At 34.6% G+C, this 15228-nt stretch overlaps 1 protein-coding gene across 4 annotated transcripts in view; it reads left to right on the top strand.

The window, feature by feature from the left end:
• The window catches only part of LOC109067994 (zinc finger protein GLIS3-like), a 27060-nt gene extending 14633 nt beyond the window's left edge, over positions 1-12427 (top strand). For 3 of the 4 annotated variants that reach the window (XM_019084862.2, XM_019084861.2, XM_042765697.1), the window contains 7 exons: positions 1138-1299; positions 1417-1527; positions 3779-3911; positions 4802-4910; positions 9754-9884; positions 11684-11857; positions 11942-12427. In XM_019084862.2, coding sequence (XP_018940407.1) covers positions 1138-1299; positions 1417-1527; positions 3779-3911; positions 4802-4910; positions 9754-9884; positions 11684-11857; positions 11942-12078 — 957 coding nt within the window. In that variant the 3' untranslated portion in view covers positions 12079-12427. The remainder of the gene's footprint in view (positions 1-1137; positions 1300-1416; positions 1528-3778; positions 3912-4801; positions 4911-9753; positions 9885-11683; positions 11858-11941) is intronic. The other variant, XM_019084863.2, reaches the window with a different exon arrangement.
• The last annotated feature ends 2801 nt before the right edge of the window (positions 12428-15228 follow it).

The following is a 15228-nucleotide window of genomic DNA, read 5'->3' as shown; positions in this document are numbered from 1 at the left end:
GATAAATAAATATATTATCCTGTATATATCTATTATTTGACTCAAATTTACATACTTCTATGTTTCTTATATAATATATACAGTAATATTATAATAAAATATAAATATACATAATATAACAATATAATTAAATATAAATTTATACAAAAATAAAAAAAAAAATATAAAATAATAAAAATAAATACAAATTAAAAAAATATTACAATATAACTATATATATATATATATATTATATATATATATACATACACACACACATAACACACACACACGGTTTATAAATATATATATATATATATATATATATATATATATATATAACACACACACACACACATATATAAATAAACATACACAAACAATTATATATAATATTAAATATAAAAATATAAATATTTTATATATTATATAAAAAAACTATATTTGTATGTTATGCATAATGGCAAAATATATTTATTGCACAGCAAAACTGTTACATCACAACACTATGTGCATCGATATTACAACAATATGTATTTTGATAATATGTTTATTTGTGATTTATGATATATATGATCATTTAATGGCCATATAGGGCAACAGCTTATGGTTGTATAATATCATCTCCCCTGTGATGATGGTTTTACACAAAAAATGCTCATCTAAACTGGCATCAGTCAAGAATTAACTATTATACACCTTTAGACACATTCCTGAAAACTATGACTAAGCGTGAAACTATGAAGCACGAGCGGCTGAGAGCGCTGAGATCATCATCCAGGAGAACGGATGAAAACATGTTGCCTACATTTTTTCCATTTTGATTAGCTTATTTAATCGCAATAATTGCACAGAGAATAGTGTTGGTTTTATCTAATGAAGACTGCACAGAATAAGCCGAGGGACCGTGAAATGGCACACAACTGGAAGCCAAATTTGAGTGAAACTGCGTCAAAGTCTCCAGAGTTATGCACTGGCCCAGTTCATTTACAACCAGTGCACGGTAATGAGAGCTTGTGATGGCATTAAATGAGACATAAACTGGTGATTTGTGCAGAAAAACACTGACCCCTCCTGGTCGATCTGTGTCATGCAGTGACTGTTCAATATGACACGTCTAACCTTTTTTTTTGTATCGTATTCTTAACTTTAACTTAATTTGAGGGCTGTCAGAAGGCGTTTTCCCGCCTGGAGAACCTGAAAATCCATCTGAGGAGCCACACGGGCGAGAAGCCCTACGTGTGTCAACACCCCGGGTGTCAGAAAGCCTTCAGCAACTCCAGCGATCGAGCAAAACACCAGCGAACACACGTCGACACGGTGAGTGGAAAGCGAAAACCTCATGAAACTGAGCCTGTCCACACTTAAACACTCCCACGCAACACAGCCGCAAACACCAGGCAGAGACGTGTGCACTCACAGGTTGTGTCTCTGCAGAAACCCTACGCGTGTCAGATCCAGGGCTGCGCCAAACGCTACACGGACCCCAGCTCTCTGCGCAAACACGTCAAATCACACTCCTTAAAGGAGCAACAAGCACGGAAGAAGGTACGAGAATCACCAAAACACTCCTCATGTCATTCCAAACTCTGATGCTGATCTATTTTTTCATGCACCACAAAAAGGAACGACTAAAGAAGTGTCTTCTGCTCACCGAGGCTGCATTTATTTGATCAAAAATACTTAAAAAAATTGTGAAATATTATTATGATTTAAAATAACTGTTTTCTGTGTGAATATCTGTTAAACTGTAATTTATTTCTGTGATGCGCAGCTGTATTTTCAGCATCATTACTCCAGTCTTCAGTGTCACATGATCTTCAGAAATCATTCTAATATGATGATTTGCTGCTCAAGAAACATTCTAATTATTATCAATGTTGAAAACAGTAATACACAATCATACGTTGTGATAAGTAAAAAAAAAAAAAATAGGGAGAAAATAATACTTTTATTCATCAAGGATGCATTAAATTGATTAAAAGTGACAGTAAAGACATAAATAAACAAAAAAAATATTTCTCAAACAAATAAATGCTGTTCTTTTGAACTTTCTATTCATCTGTGAATCCTGAAAAATAAAATGTATCACAGTTTCCCCAAAAAAAATATTAATGTTTTCAACATTGATAATAATCAGAAATGTTTCTTGATCAGTAAATCATCATATTAGAATGATTTCTGAAGATCATGTGACACTGAAGACTGGAGTAATGATGCTGAAAATACAGCTGCGCATCACAGAAATAAATTACACTTTAACAGAGATTCACAGAGAAAACAGCTGTTTTACATTATAATAATATTTCACTATTTTTACAGTATTTCTGATCAAATAAAAGCAGCCTTGGTGAGCAGAAGAGACTTCTTTTCTTTTTCTTCATTAACAAAGACTTAAAAAAAAGATCCTTTTGTTTTCCACAGACAAAAAAAAAAAAAAAAAAAAAATAAATAAAAGCATACAGGTTTGGCAAAACTATCCACTCAGAAAAGGATTGCACAACACAAGCAGTCTCTCCAAGAACGAACACAGAGCGTTGTGCGTTTGAGACACAGAATGTGTAACATTTGTCAAGAGGGGTGTTGATAACCAAGTCTCTAAACTTGTAACTTGTTAGCAGCCATGTGTTGAAGCCGTTCATTATCACGGAGGAACCAAATAAAGGTCACGTCACCATAGATACAGATTCCTCAGGTAGAGAAAAAATAGTGCAGCGCGTCAACCTGCGCCTCTGCTTATACACCATCTGTCCAGTGTGTGTACATTCATTTCATTCTCATCTATGATTATTACGAATTACTCAGAATATACTGTATTATTAGACAGGCTAAATATAGTCACGCAGGTCGAGAGCTCCAAACGCTGCGATGTTTTAAGCTGTGATATCAAACCATATGCTCATGATTAATTACAGTATATTCCACTCAATTAAGCAAAAGATTAGAAGCCGATTATCCGAGCCATTATCTTGCATTAAACTCGTTTGGAAAGTTAATGCAGTCTTTAATCAACATGAAATCATATTGGACAGCATTTGCTTTTTCGGTCATATTGTGAAAGATTTATCGGTGCGTGTTATTCTAAATATGATTTATCTTTTTTTTTCTCTAATCATAACTGAAATGACTATCCATTTCAGCATCTAAGCTGCAAAACAGGTATTTACACTGTTTTAGCATAAAATTCAGGTACTTCTACAGTAAATAAAACAGTGTAGGATTTACTTTCAAACATCTTTCACTCAGAAGTTACTCTTTAAATTTCACGAATAATTATATAGAGCAAGTAACAGAATTAAATGTGGGATTTTTAGGTGGAAACTGTAAAAATAGTATTTTCTTGTAAAATGTACTCTAATAATCTAATTTTTTTTAATCTAATTTCTTACAGTCAAGTCAGTTTCTCACTGATAAAATCGTTAACACTTAAAGCATTTATTTATATTGCTTTATAAAAGTATTCATAATGTATTTTGTAATGCATTCATAAATAATTGTAACCAAATATAAAATGCATTATAATATTAGAAGTTTTTTTCATGCATTTTAATGCATTGCACTTTCTAAACGGCGTAACAATGAATAGACAAGTATTATAATATAACTGTGCTTATAATTATTCATGAGGTCATACAATGCATTATAAAGTGCATTACAAGGCATAATCAATGCATTAAAACTACTTCTATAATGCATTATATATAAAGGCTTTAAGTGAAGTGTTTCCATAAAGTTGTGAAAGCGTGTCATGTTGATTTGAGGTCAGGAGGTGAACGTGACTGTGTTTGATGTGATGTAGTTGAGACGCTGCACAGATCTCAGTCAGGACGGACTCACCGAGTGTTTGACGGTTCAGCCGCTGCAGCACAGCCTCGCACCACTGGACCTGATTGAGACCAAGTGCCAGTCACCCATTGATGATCTCTACACTGGTACGAAACACTTATGAATACTTCTATACGAGTTAGAATAACAGTGTAAGAGGCTGTTCACAAAGCATTTCTGCGTTCTGCTATAAGCAGAATCAGTGTGTTTTCATGCACTGCTCAGGTTTTGTCTGTTTTGCTTCATATCGTGTCTCTTCTTTCAGACTAGTGGAAAGAAAACACCCCAAATACACATTTAAGTGTTTTTTTTTAATCACACTTTATCTATTTGTGTCTGTAGATTTCAATTCCAATCCATATCTTAAATGGGGTTTTTTTTCTGGCACACACCAGATTTTACAGCTCTCGGTTTTCTGTAGGTTTGTTCATATTTCATTCACACTGATTTAAATGACATATTACTTCTGAAAGCATGGTTAACATGTTTGTTTTGTGACTGGCAGTATTTTCTGATTCTGATTAAAAGAGAAATATCTCAACAAAATCAAAGTAGAATTTTGAATCTGGCTTCATCCGATGTTCAGATTTATCTTCTGGAAATTTATGCAAAATAGTGGATATTTAATTAGATAATGCCTCGTTTGCATATTTAAACATAACATTTCAGAAAGCCTATAAACCAGAAATGTTTGCAATCCTTTAATAGGGGAAGTATGGTGACATCTATTAGTGTTTTTTTTTTTTTTTTTTTTTTACCCCATTCACTTTTTATTTTGCCTTTTGAAATGGAAAAAAAAGCAATGTCTAGAAAATTAATTCTTTTAACTGACAGTGATTTTAAAACAGTGTGAGACGCAAAAGATGCAAACACAGCATCTGTCTGGTGCATATTTACATAGAAAAACACTGGAAAAGCAGTGCAGTGTAATGCAAAAAGTGCATTCTGTGTAAACTTTCAGTATATTTTGGTTATTTCATTTCTTTTTTCATTGTAGTGATGACCCTAAACCAGCCCAGCCAAACACACACCCTGCAGAACGTGATGCAGATCCAAGGCGGTCCACAGACCCACATGCAGCTGCCGCCCTTACAGGGAAACCACAGGTCAGTTTTCAACGAATGACATCCAGCATTACGCCATTTAACTTCTGTGAAAGTGAAAAAGAATATTCAGTGGGAACTAACAAACGGCAGGACTTCAGCTGTAATCTTACTGCTCAAAGTCAGCGTGAACCGAGAATTCAGTCTATTTTCAAAATGCATGTTATTGAAGTTACTGCGAACATTTAATCCGTGCAGGTTTAATTTTTTAAAAATGTTTTGAGCTCGTAATATTAAATCAGAATGTTGTCATCTTTCTGCCGACGTATGCAGGATTTCACCAATCATTTAGTGCACTTACGCTCCGCCCCCGCAAGCTCTGAGAGCCACGCCCACATCTCAACATCCAATCAAAAACCGATTCAAAGAAGCAGGTCCCACCCAACATTTCTTTTTTTTTTTTTTTGATATGGTTGTACATGAAAATACGGATAAAGAAATGTTTTGTGACTACTTCCGACTTTAAGATTCATTTTCCTAAACGGATTTACATTAAATGTATTACATTTTGATGAAACCAGCGTTATTTTAGGATCATTGATGTGATATTATTATTATTTTTCATTTTTAATATTTTTAATATTTAATTTTAATATTTTTTTTAATATTTTTAATTAGATTTTATTTTTAGATTTTCTGTTTTGAGTTTAATTTTAAAGTTTTAGTAGTTTTTTTTTTTTGTCTTTTTTTGTGCTTTTTGTCTATATGGCATGTAGTTTTAGATTATTTAACTTTAGTTATTTTTAAAATAAGAAATGTTGCCTTGGCAACTAGTTGAATAAAATAAGTTAAAAAAAAGTTTTGTTTTTTTTATATTTCATTATAGTTAAAATTTATTTTAAGTAACAACTTTTTGTATGGCTTGTGTTTTAGTTTTTCCTTTAGAATAACATACATTGATAAATCATTCACAATAAGGAACATGAATTATGATTTCATGATGAAATCAAATCAAGCTTTAAAGGGGTCATATGATGCCGCTAAAAAATAACATTATTTTGTGTATTTGGCGTAATGAAATGTGTTTATGCGGTTTAAGGTTAAAAAACACATTATTTTCCACATACTGTACATTATTGTTTCTCCTCTACGCCCCGCCTTCTGAAACATGTCGAGTTTTACAAAGCTAATCATTCTGAAAAGCGAGGTGTGCTCTGATTGGCCAGCTATCCAGTGCGTTGTGATTGGCCGAATGCCTCAAGCATGTGACAGAAATGTTATGCCTCTTAACATACTGTGATGCTGTCTCCCGATGCAACGGGACAAAACCAATAAAACCCATTACAAACAAGGCATTTATTACATCCAGTCGGGACATAATTACTGATTATAATGACTTATACTGTCCATTATGCAATGCATCACGCTGCGTAAACATAAAACCATGTCTGCATTTGTGATCGGAAAAATTACAAACAACAAGCGCTACTCTACACTGCTCGAAACTCGCATTTGAATAATCAGTGGCAATTTTTTTTAAATATGAAAACGTACTTACAGGCTGTGAGTCAGAACAGACGGCATTGTACTCTTCTCTCCCAGCTTCAGGAAGTTCTCCGTAAAATGTGCTACACACATCTGAATATTTGGGTTGAACTGTTCTGGAACAGTGTTGTAAATAAATGCAAATCTTCCCACATCGTGATGTAAATGTGCGTTTAAACGAGGAGTTTTAGGAGGGTGTGGACGAGTCTTAACTTCTATAAAGAATATCTCTTTGGGTTTGAGACTTTAGTCTTTGCTACTTTAGGGATCTTATCTATTCACAAACAGCTCGTAACACTCTAAAGAGAAAGGAAAACTTGAAATCGCATCATATGACCCCTTTAATATTTCTGGTCATGCCATCTTTGTCAAGTGACATGTTCACAAAAACAGATCAGAGATCTTGATTTTACAAATTTAATTAATTGATTGATTAATTGTCTGCTCACATTGAAGGAAACAATAACGATATTCGATTTCCTGGCTGTCGTTATGACAAGTGCGTGCGCGTGAGAGTTTCGTCGCCCTGAGAATCACAGCAGACTCTTTCCTCTGTAACGTCCCTGCTGGGCTCAAAACTGTGAGCTAGTTCACTCAAAGTCTGAAAGACATGAAAAAGGAGAAAAGGCGGCCGTTCATGCATCTATGACCGGAGAAAATGAAGGTACATTTGTATTCACTCAAAGATCAGAGCGCTGAAAGACAGGTTAGCCTCGACACCAAGCTGGCATCACTTCTATGCACCAGTGTCTGTGACGCTCCTTTCAAGCTTGATGAATCGAGTCTAATAATCCGCGCTGGGCCGCTGAATGCCATATGGTTTTTTTTTCCTATTACTATGTTTTTGGTCGAACCTCAATCGAGTAAGTTGCCACAAACTGAATCACTGTCTAGTTGACATTCATTTGGAGTTTCCCTTGGGGGAGTGAATCGCTGTGACCGATTCAAAAGCGTCTTTTCTTTCTCTCTGATCTGCGACAAATGCGTTCCTGGTTGTCATGGCTTTATGGCTGCAATAATCTGATTCAAATAAAGCAGGCTTTTCTCTGGTGAAAGGCTCCACTGCGCTTTTGTGTGTTTTACACGTCTGCTGTGGCAAGAGCGTTTGGGAAGAGGTTTATATTTTTGGAGGCGCATTCCTCCACTTCAAAGGCACAGAGAGGAACCTTTTCTGCCTTTCTGGAACCAGATGCGCATGGCTTCTCGCTGCTTGCGATTGTCCCCGCGCCGGCGGTGGGCACGCCATACGCCACGGGATCCAAGGAAGACAATCAGCATGTGAGATCGAGACCTGCTCTGCCTCATTGGTCCCGCGTTTGCCGACGCTATAGCCACCGACCAGAGAGCACCAGGAATTCAATAAGAGAATCATAAAATGCGAGAAATACCCAGGCAATGGGATCGGCGTAATTACCTCGCTTTGTGCTTAATCAGTTGTGAAATGTACCTCTGACCCCCGATTCTCTGTTGAAATCAGTTCGTCTGTTCCTGTGCCACTGTTCTAATGCACTTTTTACATCCAGGAATAAACACAATGCTGCTTTGGATGCGTGTTAGAAATGGAGCCCTGAAAGAGTGTCACTGATGTCACTGCAAACTAAATCAAACATTTGAGAATTGTGAAACAATATGCTTGAACTTGAAAGGTACGATTCAGGCAAAATTACTCATTTTAAACTCATACTTATTCAGTGGAAAACATCGCATGAAATGTTTAGTAGAACGTTCATGCTGTTATTTCAGGGGAAGCTGGATGCAAACTTTTTTTTTAAAATCTCTACAATGCAGACCCCAGCTCCAAATGAATCAATACTGCACAGACTCTGGCTCCAAATGAATCACCACAGTGCAGACTCAAGCTCCAAATGAATCATTACTGCACAGACTCTGGATCCAAATGAATCACTACAGCATAGACTCTGTATCCAAATGAATCAACACTGCACAGACTCTGGATCCAAATGAATCACTACAGCATAGACTCAAGCTCCAAATGAATCAACACTGCACAGACTCTGGATCCAAATGAATCACTACAGCATAGACTCTGTATCCAAATGAATCAACACTGCACAGACTCTGGATCCAAATGAATCACTACAGCATAGACTCTGTATCCAAATGAATCAACACTGCACAGACTCTGGATCCAAATGAATCACTACAGCATAGACTCTGTATCCAAATGAATCACTACAGTGCAGACTCCAAATGAATCACTACAGTGCAGACTCAAGCTCCAAATGAATCAATACTGCACAGACTCGGGATCCAAATGAATCATTACTGTGCAGACTCTGGCTCCAAATGAATCACCAAAGTGCAAACTCAGACTCCAAATGAATCAATACTGCACAGACTCAAGCTCCAAATGAATCATTACTGCACAGACTCTGAATCCAAATGAATCACCACAGTGCAAACTCCAAATGAATCACTACATCACAGACTCAAGCTCCAAATGAATCATTACTGCGGAGACTCTGGATCCAAATGAATCAACACTGCACAGACTCGGGATCCAAGTTAATCATTACTGAGCAGACTCTGGCTCCAAATGAATCACTACATCAAAGACTCATGCTCCAAATGAATCATTACTGCGCAGACTCAGACTCCATATCAATCAGTACTGGGCAGACTCTGGATCCAAATGAACCATTACTGCACAGAGACACGCCCCTTCCAACAGAGCCTTCAAATCAGAGACTAAATTCAGGATAGAAATTCTAATTCACACACACACACACACACACACACACACACACACACATATATATATATATATAGATTATAAATGCACCTAAGGATACATAAAATGTAAAAAAAAAATGCATTTTATGACCTTTAAAGGTTAAATTACTCGTTGTCAACCCGTATTTGTTCAAATGAAACATTCACGCAGTTATTTCTGAGCTGCATGCAAAAATAGTATAATTTCACAGATCTGACTTGAGCTGTAGTCTAGTATCATAAATCACACCGTGTTCATTCATTTTTTTTTTTTTCATTTCTGTCACGTGTTAGAGTTAGGGTTCCTTGCTGCTGTCGCCTTTGCCTTGCTTAGTGGGGGGTTTAATTAAAAGACTTAATATTCAATATCAATATCTGCACTGATCAGATGCGAACAAACTTGAACCGACATGAACTGAATAATGACACTGTTGTCTTCTGTACACAGTAACATGATAGTAATCATAACAGTAGGGTTAGGATATACTACTGAATAAACACTTTCATTATAGGAAAAAGTCTGGAACAACATATGACAATTTTCTTTTTTGACTGAACTACTGTACTTCTTTAAAATGCATTAAACAGCTGCCTAGATTTAATATAAATATGATTTATTATTTCTCAGGCTCAGGGTTCCTGTGTCACATCAGGTGTCCCCGGGCCCTTCAGCGCTCCTGTCATCTCATCACACGCTGGGCCACAACACTCACAAACTCCCCAGATACTCCAGCCATCCCAGGACATCCCACTCTGACAGTACGTCCCTGCTTTCTGTCATATCTAATCTAATCTATTTCATGCAATAGTGTGATGAAAATATCCATCAAATTAAGTTTCCACATTTAATTGTACTTAAATGTTAAAATGTTTTAGAAATACTAATGATCTCTAGAGAAAGAGATATTTGGCACGTTTTTGCTGCATGAATTGGTAAGATAATTTTTTCCAATTTTTCGTATAAAATTGACAATTAAAACTGAGTAGATAAAAAAAAAAGATACAGGCCAGAATTTTGTGATTCTATATCAATATGGTGATAAAAATACTACTATTTTTAGCAGTAATAGTAGTATTATAATTATTAGATAAAAATACTATTTTTTTAGAAAATAAATAGGAAATATTATTATTGTACCACTACAATAATACAGTGAAAAATTATATTTATATTTTTTTCCTGAAAAAAATTAATAAAGTATTTAAGAAAAATATTATTATTATTATTATTATTATTATTATTATTATTATTATTATTATTAATAATAATAATAATAATAATACTAAAATTAATTTTAAATCACAATTGTAAAATTACAATATTATTTTTATGGGAAAAAAGATACAGGCCAGAATTTTGTGATTGTATATCAATATGGTGATTAAAAAAAATATAACAAATAAAAAAATTTTTTAGCAGTAATAGTAGTATTATAATTATTAAATAAAAATAAAAAAATGTTTAGAAACTAAATAGGAAATATTACTATTGTACCACTACAATTATAAATTGAAAAATGCTGCTGTAATATTTTACTGTAAAAAAATAAAGTATTTAAGAAAAATATTATTAGTATTATTATTATTGATACTAAAATTAATTTTAAATCACAATTGTAAAATGACAATATTATTTTTATGGGAAAAAAAGATAACAGGCCAGAATTTTGTGATTGTATATCAATATGGTGATAAAAAAAATTATTAATAATAAATAATAAAAATATTTTTAGCAGTAATAGTAGTATTATAATTATTAAATAAAAATAAAAATTTAGAAACTAAATAGGAAATATTACTATTGTACCACTACAATAATACAGTCAAAAATGCTACTGTAATATTTTACTGTAAAAAAATAAAGTATTTAAGAAAAATATTATTTTTAAATTTTTTTTTTTTTTTTTATAAAATAAAATATTATAGAGAAAGACAGAAAGCAAACTTTTCCTGACCGATTTAATTATAGATTACAAATGTAAAATATCAATATTAATGGCGTTTGTCACATTACATGTTGTGTGATGATCACACCAAGCCATTCTGTGATTTCAGTTTTTATTTAGATTAATTGTGCAGCAAAACAAAACCTAGCAACCGTCCTAGCAACCAGATAACACCACCCTAGCAACACTAATAGCCAGCACAAGTGTGTGGCATCCAACACTATACACAAGGACATTTAATACAAGCCACATATGCAGTAAGCAGATGCAAAATGCATATTTAAGACGTGACTGTAAGCTGAGGACAAACTGATCACCGCTGAATGATTCACAAACTGGTCCTTCGACTCTTAGAGCAACAGATGGCAGTCTGTCAGGCCAAGTCGAAAATAGATCCATCTAATGCACGTCTAATCTCATCATACAGATTGTATAAAGTATAAAGTTCTCCCAAGCTCAAATGTCGCCCCGAGGAAACATCATTCAAGCCTGGATTCTTAAATGAAGGATGCAGTAGTTGATTACAGCTGTTAGATTGTAATCCGTTTGGTGTTGTCAATAATCACATGGTGTAATGTTTTATTTTTATTTTTTTGCATGAACACCCGTCAGGTTTCTCTGCTGATGCCCAGCCCGTGTTCTCATACGGTGACACACCGCAGGCTGCCAAACACATTACTCCCTGTTCCATGATGCAGATGCCCATGTTTGAGGACAACCTGGGCTCCTCAGACGCGTCTCAGTCCGAGCTGGACCTGCTGCACACAACTCTGTCAGGCATCGCCGGTAAAAACACAGACAGATACTATAAATCAGCCTGGTGTGCGCTGCAGAAACTAGCATGCTTACGGTTCTGTGTGTTTGTGACAGCAGTGTTCGACTGCCAAACCGGACCTGACGAGTTTTTGGGAGAGCAGGTGCCTTCGGTGCAGGAGGACAATTATCTTCACATCTGTAGCGTGGAGAGAAGCCCGAGCCGGATCTCATGCGTCTTTACTGAAGGGTGAACTCATGTTTCCCTACAGAGGATCTCATCAACCTGAGCAGTTTGTGTCAACTCACTAAAACACTGAGGTAGTTTTTTGGAAGGACTTTCCTCATGGACTCCTGATGGATTTTTTATACACTGTATAAGCACAGATGCCCTGAAGTATTTGGACTTTATAGCCACATTAAGCCTTCATTGGATAAAATATTGAAGCAAGTGTCTGTATCTGTGCACCTCAAATGCTGACGGATCTTTTTTTTTTTTTCTTCACACCACAAAACTTTGTTCCAAACCTGATAAACTTAATTTTGCTACTTAAAGGAATCGTTCACCCAAACATGAAAAATGTGCTGTAAACATGTTCACCCTCAGGCCATCCAAGATCATGATGAGTGTGTTTCTTCATCAGGTTTGTAGAAATGTGTCACTGCATCAGTGTCTCAGCAATGGATGCTCTGCAGTGAATGGGTGCCGTCAGAATGAGAGTCCAAACAGCTGATAAAAACATCACAATAATCCACAGCACTCCAGTCCATCAGTTAACATCTGGAGAAGACAAAAGATGAAAACACATCCAGCATTAAGATGCTTTTTAACTCAAATACATAGAGTCTATAATCCATAATAACACTTCCTCCAGTGAAAAAGTGCATCTCCTGCTGTCTCTCACATCAAAATCCAGACACATATTTGTTTAGAGCTGTTTAAACTCTGCTTGATCTGTGCAGATTTCTCTCCTGATTCACACCAGAACACTTTTTCACTGGAGGAAGTGTTATTATGGATTATAGACTCTATGTATTTTAGTTAAAAGCATCTTAATGCTGGGTGTGTTTCAGCTTTTGTCTTCTCCAGATGTTCACTGATGGACTGGAGTGCTGTGGATTACTTGTGGATTATTGTGATGTTTTTATCAGCTGTTTGGACTCTCATTCTGACGGCACCCATTCACTTGCAGTGAGCAAGGGATGCAATGCTACATTTCTACAAACCTGATGAAGAAACAAACTTAACTTCATTATAGAAGGCATGGCAGATTTTTGAGTGAACTATTCCTTTTAAAAGAGTGTTTGTGCATCTTTCTTTACAATAAATGACATGCTTTGATATTTTAAGTATACAAATGTTTTTGGGGGCCACTATATGTAAATATTTCATGAATAAGCAAAAGAATGCACTTATCACAGATTATAGCCATATTGATGTAAATATTTCTACACAAAGGATATGTTTGTAATGTTTTAATAACTAAAATCATCTATGAACATGAATTGCCTTTAAGGTTTACATACCCTCGTCCAGTTTGTGTGTGAGCACCTTTTAATTGCTGATCATTGACAGCAGTAGTTGTGTATTTTTGGATAAATTCCTACATAACAGAGAAAGTGGTTTGGCGCATAAGTCCCGCCTTTCGCTTTCACCTCAACCAGAGCTGCTTTGGAAAGCCCCGCCCACAAAGTGACGGGCGCCTCCTATTGGTGCATTACATACGGTGTGTGAAAAGCCCACAATATTACTTTTAACAATAGACGCTTGCGTTAGTAGTGTGAGATTTTTATGATAACACAATAAATGTTAATAATTGTACTTTATTAAGCACATAATTAATACACACAGCTGGGTAGATTACTTAAATTTATTCCAAATTACATGGCAAAAATTGTAGATAGTAACGTGATCCATTACGATACACATTTTAGGTCAAATAATCGGATTACTTTTAGATTACTTTTGATCTAACTTGTTTCTCCTAATGATTTAAATCGGATAATCTTGTACCATATTAATATAAAAATGCATGAAAAATAAAATATATTACATTTGTTGTTAATAACATAATGAAGTGCATTAAACATTATATTACATTACGCAAGTTTGTGAAGGAATTCTGGGGGAGGTCTTTATGAAAAACTAATAATTAAATCATAAAAGTGTAAAATTAAAATGAACCAATTTTAAAACAACAACATTCAAAATAAAGCACTTACTAAAAAATGTTATATTTGTTTACCTGCATGTCACGTGATCATTAACCAACACCGCAGAACTGTGAACATGCAAATGCATTACTTAATTATTAACTTATTACTTTAAAACCTCAGGGGAGGATTCAAATAAATATTCTGTGAAAGATTCGGCTGATAAAAATTAATAAAAAACAGTTTGGGAATCCCTGCATTATATGTAAATAAGAAATTACACAAATGTGTTTGAAAGAAAAAAGCCTTCCAAAGACACAGTTACACATGGTTAAATAAACTTCTGAGTGATAATTAAAATACAAACTGTTCATTAGTAGATGATGCAATGTTGAAATGCTAAGAAAACGTTTAAAATTCTAATGATTTTTGTAAGTCCAGTGGTCAAATTCTGTTCCTCTCAATGTTGTGTGTAATGACAGCCACCTTTTTTTTTTTTTTTTTTTTGCATTTTAACCCCTTAACTGTCACTCACATTTTTGAATATAGACTTGAAAGTGCACTTTCCAAACAACATTTTTTTTAATTCATGAACAAAAACATTTTATAACATGATATTGATGTACCATTTTCGTGGTAATGCAATGTCTGATTTTAAAATGGGTTTTAAAGGATGAATTTTGAGATTTTAAGTTTTTAGTTGATATATCATTTCTGATTTTTTCTAAAGTGTGACAGAGAAAAAAGCAACGAAGAAGACTTTTTTTTTTTTTTTTGACAAGGTCAGAACTCCTGTTATGATGATGTAGATTTTTGAGGGTGCACTCGTCATAAATTAATCTATTACTTTTCCTACATAATTTTTTAACCAAAAACATTGGTAAAATATCTATTTAGGAGTCTTAGACCTTTCCAACGACATAGTTTGTCATGTTTAGATAAGGATTTAGTGAAGTAAACGTACGCGTCCCGTATACGGGACAGGGTGACAGTTAACAGGTTAAATGCCTTTTTTCCTTTCGTTTTTTGTCTTTGTGTGAAAACTAAGACTTTCTGAATGTGGAGGAATTAGGGAGAATCAGTAAATTATGAATAATTTATTGCCATTGTGTGAATAATACGCAATCATGTAATCAATAAAAAAAAAAAAGTAACTGTAGTCTGATCACGAGGTTTTTTCAAATGTAATTTAATCTAATTACAAGAATCGGATTACGTAATCCAGCCTCCGCCCTCTTTCCAGGTCTGTT

Source organism: Cyprinus carpio, chromosome A10 (assembly GCF_018340385.1).
Source record: "Cyprinus carpio isolate SPL01 chromosome A10, ASM1834038v1, whole genome shotgun sequence".
Lineage (NCBI taxonomy): Eukaryota > Metazoa > Chordata > Actinopteri > Cypriniformes > Cyprinidae > Cyprinus > Cyprinus carpio.
The sequence above is the reverse complement of the archived record's forward strand: the minus strand, read 5'-3'. Positions and strand labels throughout refer to the sequence as shown.